This window comes from Trachymyrmex septentrionalis, unplaced genomic scaffold, assembly GCF_001594115.1.
Source record: "Trachymyrmex septentrionalis isolate Tsep2-gDNA-1 unplaced genomic scaffold, Tsep1.0 scaffold176, whole genome shotgun sequence".
Lineage (NCBI taxonomy): Eukaryota > Metazoa > Arthropoda > Insecta > Hymenoptera > Formicidae > Trachymyrmex > Trachymyrmex septentrionalis.
In genome coordinates this window covers 89784-95831 of record NW_017304928.1, presented here as the reverse complement: position 1 = coordinate 95831, position 6048 = coordinate 89784, and the positions used below count along the sequence as shown (strand labels likewise).

General features: G+C 30.0%; 1 protein-coding gene across 1 annotated transcript in view; it reads left to right on the top strand.

The window, feature by feature from the left end:
- The window catches only part of LOC108746521 (E3 ubiquitin-protein ligase PDZRN3), a 122202-nt gene that overhangs the window by 54231 nt on the left and 61923 nt on the right, over positions 1-6048 (top strand). Inside the window, exon 3 of the mRNA XM_018483343.1 lies at positions 4304-4474. Coding sequence (XP_018338845.1) covers positions 4304-4474 — 171 coding nt within the window. The remainder of the gene's footprint in view (positions 1-4303; positions 4475-6048) is intronic.

Genomic DNA, 6048 nt, shown 5'->3' with positions numbered 1-6048 from the left:
ATAAGAATCTTACTGGATCAAAAATTCAACAATAAGAAATAGAAGTGATGGCCTGAACTACTATATAATATGTACGTGTACATATATATATATACCATATTTGTAGTCTTTTTGAACTGCGCGCCGAATTGTTTTCCCGGACTATAAACACAATTAAACTATTTTAGTAATCACAAATTAAATTGACAATTTTTACTAATTTGGTGCTCAATCAAGCATCATACTATAAATATGTTAATATGTTGAAAAACTGTTAATAAATTTATTGCAAAAAATATTACCTTGGTCAGAAATCGAACTCGCTTCTCTTTGTATTCCGTACGAGTGTCTTAAGTCTTTAGACCACTGAGGCCTTAGTAATATTCTTCGCAATAATCGGTACATTGCGGTAAGGAAACAATGTCTTTTCCTTACATATAAACAATATTAAGAAACATATAACATCCCTTTAGACTGTCTCGATAGTCTAAAGACTTAGAACGTTCGCACGGAATGCAAGAGATCCAGGTTCAACTCTCGGCTAAGATAATATTTTTCGCAATAAGAATTAATTATTTACAGATTTTAATATGTTATTCAACATTATCAAAATTGTTTCGAAAATGCGAATAAGCGAATATTTTTTAAATTGCTAGTCAATTTAACTCGTGATATTATTGCGGTAATTTAGTAGAGTTAGTGTTTTCAAGACCGAAAAATCATTTCGGCGGGCATTTCTGGGGACTATGTAGTATATAAATTCACACAAGAATGATACAAGCATTTAAGATCCAGTTAGACCGTTTAAGGCTTTGATTTCTATAATATTAAGAAACTTTATTTTAGAAATTCTCACGTATGCGGAAAATATCCTACGATTTTTCTGCATTTTTAAAAAATAATTTTGTATAACGGAAATTTCTTTAATGTTGTTTTTATAACTAATTGTATTGAAAAGCAAAGTATTCTCACTCTTTGCACATGCCGATTGCCTTTACAATATTACGTCCATTATCAGTAACGAAAATTAGTGGTTGGTTGACGTGGTAGAACTTCCATGTATTTAAGCATTCCTAAGTAATATGTTACTTATATTTTCTGCAGTATGTGATTTTTTTACTTGGTGCAAATTAAACATGCATATTAAAATCAGATGTAATATAATGAATTGTCAATGATAAATAGCTTTTAATAGCTCTAGACATCCATCCATCAGTTGTAAAAGACAAAATACTATCTAGAAATTTAATAGAGCTTTTTATTAAAAGATCCATAATGAAGAACAATATACAATAACGAGAAACTATTACTTCTCCAATATCAGTATATAGTTTATTATTAATTTGTCTTTTCATGTCGTCATACATAGTTAATATTTTTTTCTCTTGAAAACGTTGTATATAAAGGTATTTTATAAGCTGGTTCAGCAACATTGTAATAAACGGAAACATCTTCCATAATGCTGTATGGTTGCAAGTCAAGAGCCATTATACGAGCAGTGGCATCAGTTAACTCTTTCGATCTATTAGAATTCTTATGTAGGTACGAGAAAATCTTCTTGGAATTACTCTTCTCCGCAACTATTTTACTTATATGTGAATGTTTAAATTTCAAATGTCGTTATAGGCTACTCGTACTTCCATATTTTGTTTTCAATACAGCATTGCAATGGATTCACTTTTTGTTTGTTTATTTTTTCGAATTCTCAGACAAAGCTCTTACTTCTATTCTCCCTTTGTGAGACACTTTGTGCATTGCTTCTAACCGTAATTTTAGCTTCATTGTCGCGAGACATTTCACTTTATTTTTTTACTTTAAGGTTTATGAATAACTAGTGAAATTATAAAGATTCAAAAACACGTCTAAATCTCATGAACATATACGGGTGAATAATACAATATTTCAAAATCAATTATATGGGAACATTCTTATTCCGAATTCTAAGAATTTATACAACAAAGAACTTTTCATCTCAAAGTTGAGCATGGAAAAACCATGTTTATTGTTTTTGAGATGACAATTGCACGCCTGACTTCTTCGAATCTTTACGATATTACATAAAATAAAATTCATTTAACAGATTCTTTTACCATAGATAAAGGCAGAAAAGATTCCGTACAATATCAGATATCCCCAAAAGTCTTGGGGAATGCGAATATTTTTGGGAATCCCGAAATTTTCAGGATAATAAAATTTTCAGGAATAATAAACTGTTTTATTGTTGTCTAAAGGAATAAAATTAACTCCTGAAAGTGAGGTTATTCTTTGTTTTATACACTAAATAGAATAAACTAAAACAAAATTTCATAAAAAAAACTCATTTCTTTTAAGATTTATAAATTAAAAGATTTATCAATTGTTTAAATTAGAAAGTTTATAAATTTTATAAATAATTTTATAAACTAAAAATAATTTAACAATTTGTAGAGGAAAATCCTCTATTATGAGATAAGCGTCTAATATGAGATAGTGGCATTTTTGCTAAATTAATAAATGCTATATATTGTTTCCACTATGAATTTATTGCTCTTGGATTGAAAACTATTTAGTAAAAAATTTATTATTAAATCATGTCTATAGTCACTGTAAAACAAGATTTTTGAATTTGGATATCTTCACGTTTTATTGAGATAAGCCTTTAAACATTAATAAATAACTATTTGGCAATACATTCTTCATGTAATGATAGAATAAGGCCGTATAATACTAATACTGTTGAATTGTTTAATTATAGAAGCTAGATTTGATGATCGTAAAACCATAAGACGTAGAAATCGTAATATAAAATACCCAGGGTATTTCTAATATGAAAATAACCCATGCTCCTATGTTAATGAAAATCGTTGCTAAAATATAAATTATTATACAATAATAAAAACAAACAACCGGAATAAAATCGAGTGCCGAGATAAATGTGTCGAGATAAATTTCTGCGATGCTTGATTCCAATTACCTGAAGACAAATTCTGGATATAATCTATCGCATGGTCATTTTTCGCGCACGCTGTGTTTGTATTTTAGAAATATTAAATAAAGTTTTTTAATTATTGATATACTTTGCGTTTTACTGTCAATTTCTCGAGATATCTCATATTAGAAGCACAATTTTTTGACTTTGCAATTTGCTCACTTTCTACATTTCTTTAATTAAAAAAAAAAATAGAATTTGAATTAAATTTTATATAACGTTATCTTAAAGCTTATTAAATTCCTTTCAAAATGATCTATTATTTTTTTAAATTCTACAGACTTCTAGCATTTATCCAAAATGAACACATCTCATAATAGGGGCCTTTCCTCCATATAATGTATTATATTGTATAATATATTATTTAAAGAATTATAAAAATATATTTTAAAAAATAGGGAAACATATTCTCATAAAATCGTTCAATATTCTTATAAGACAGAAATTGAACAAAAAATGATCCAACTTCAAGGATTTTATACTTGCGGAGTAAAGTCGGGCAGCAAAAAAAATTAAAGTTAACTTTACACAGCCTGTCCCAAATGACTTCTCACTGATCCTGATGTTAAATTTAACCTTCAAGAATGTTAAGATCATTGAGATTTTCTCGAATGAGTCGCCCGATTCATTAAAAAGTTCATTAAAAAGAACAGAGCAATTTTTGTAAAATGAATCTTTTAAACATAAGATACATATTTTAACAGTACTTTTCCTTGACAGGGAGAAGTACGTCCTTCCATGCAAAGAAGTAGGGTGAGAGTCGCTTCAGATAAAAGTCGCGCGCGCCCAAGCAGAGAGAGGAGGTGGGATGGGAGTCGTTTTGGATGAAAGTCGCGCGTCTCCAAGCAGAGGACGAGATGGGGCATGACTTTCACCCGAAGCGACTCCCATCCCATCTCTCTCTGCTTAGGGCGCACGACTTTCACCTGAAACGATAAAAATTCTTCTGTTCATAACTTTTTAATGAATGACGAACGACGGAAAAGTAAATGACCTTGAACTTCTTCACGATCAAAGTCAACGTCGAGGTCGGTCAAAAGTCATTTGGACGGGTTGTGTAAAGATTAACTTTTACCAAAAATAGTTTATTATATGTATTGTACACCACAAAAAATATTCTTTATGTATTACCAAAGTTCCATAATTTTTGTAATTTAGGGATCTTCTCTTGTAAGTGCTGCTAGATTATAATATATGTAAAAGCGTATCTTAATATCCTGTAATATGTTTGTCGAAAGACAATAACGTTAACATTGTTAACGAAGTAGACTCCATGCAAATATGAGTGTATTTAATTTCATTGAACATTATTTACTGCAACCAATATTAACTAATGGTAATTGCAAAATGCTGTAGGAGGTGACGTTGCGGAAAAGCGACAGCGCCGAGAAGCTTGGACTGACTGTGTGCTATAGTTCTGGTTCCGGCAGTGAGGACTTTGACACCGAAGTTTATATCTCGGAAATAATTCCTGAAAGTCTCGCAGCCCGAGATGGACGGTTACGAGAAGGAGATCAAATTTTGCAGGTAAAAATCAGAAATTTTCCGTTACTATCACGTGTGTTCCATCCTGTGAACGTTAAAATACTATCGCAACAATGATTCGCCGAAGAATTACAATTTACTCACAATTAAGTCAAAATTTCCTACTCAGAAATTCAAAATTGTAAAATTTTAGCGATATATAAAAGATATTTCGACAAGCCATTTTTTTTATTACTAAGCTAATTTTTGCTGCTTTTTTTTTTAATTAATCTGGGATGTAAAATTAACTTGCAAGTTAATTTTTATTTCATTATCTGAAGATTTAGTAAAATTCAGTAGCGCAGAAAAGTTTATATCAAAACATCCTCTATGTATTACCAAAGTCTTATAATTTCCGAGTTTTTTTAATTTTCAAGTTAGATATTGTCTTGAAGAGAAAAGTAGATCATAAAATTATTAATATATTGAAAACGACAGAATTTACACTTGCACCTGAAAAAATAAATTTTATTTGTAAAATTCGATGTATTATATTTTGATATAGTCTAAATTCTAAACCACTGTTTTCTTTTAATAAAAAAAATTTGTTTTTACAATAACTTGATAAATAAATTCTAAAATTTGAATATAGAATTGTAGAAATACGATATTTACATAGCATTTGTTGAAAGAAAGCATTTACTGATAAACTGATTTACTATTAAACAATTATTTCACTAGCAAAATATTGTAATAAATTCTTATATTTCGTCATTTCAATATACTGTTAAGTCCATATGCCCCAGAATTATTTTATTCACGGGATTTATTAAGATAAAGGAGGAGGCATGGGAGGAGGCAATGGACACTTTACTCGTGGGTTCAAGCTTGGAAACGTACTACAAGTCGAACGCATCTGTGCAAGTCTCAAAATAAGGACCAACGGACTAAATGGTCGTTAAAACGCCTAACGAGAGTTTTTTGCTCGTCGGTCTTTTATATTTAGGTCAAATAATTGAATCTCTTTAACCTGGAAATAGACCTGTGCGAACCTATGGAGAGAATCGAATATGAAATTACTTAAATAATGTTGACAAATTTCTAAATGAGTTTCGATTTATTAATGGATTAAAAATAGTCATTACAAAATTATATTAATTATACTTATTACAATAAGTTTATACACTTGGAAATAATCATGTAATTTACTGATATTACACATTGCATAATTTGGTGATATTTTAAATATATTTTAAAACAATCATACTAGTCACTACAATATTTCGATAAACACATACGAGATCTGTTCAAAAAGTATCGCGAATTTTGAATTTCCGCGGGTTACGTATATTCAATTTTCGATTTTTTTGTGGCGTTATGTTGGTACTCATGTCTCTCACTTATGCCGACAAGTTCGGCCATTTTGAATGTTCAATTAATTTTTGACAGCTGCTTTGCTTGCACGTGTTTTGGCTCGTCTTCGATTTTTGCCTATTCCAAAAAATGGATCAAAGAATCTGTATCAAATTTTGTGTGAAAAACAAAATTAAGTGCGCGGACGCATTCCGAATGTTGACTGTGGCATATGGTGAAGCTACCTTGGACTGAAGCAACGTTTATCGGTACAAAATGTTCTC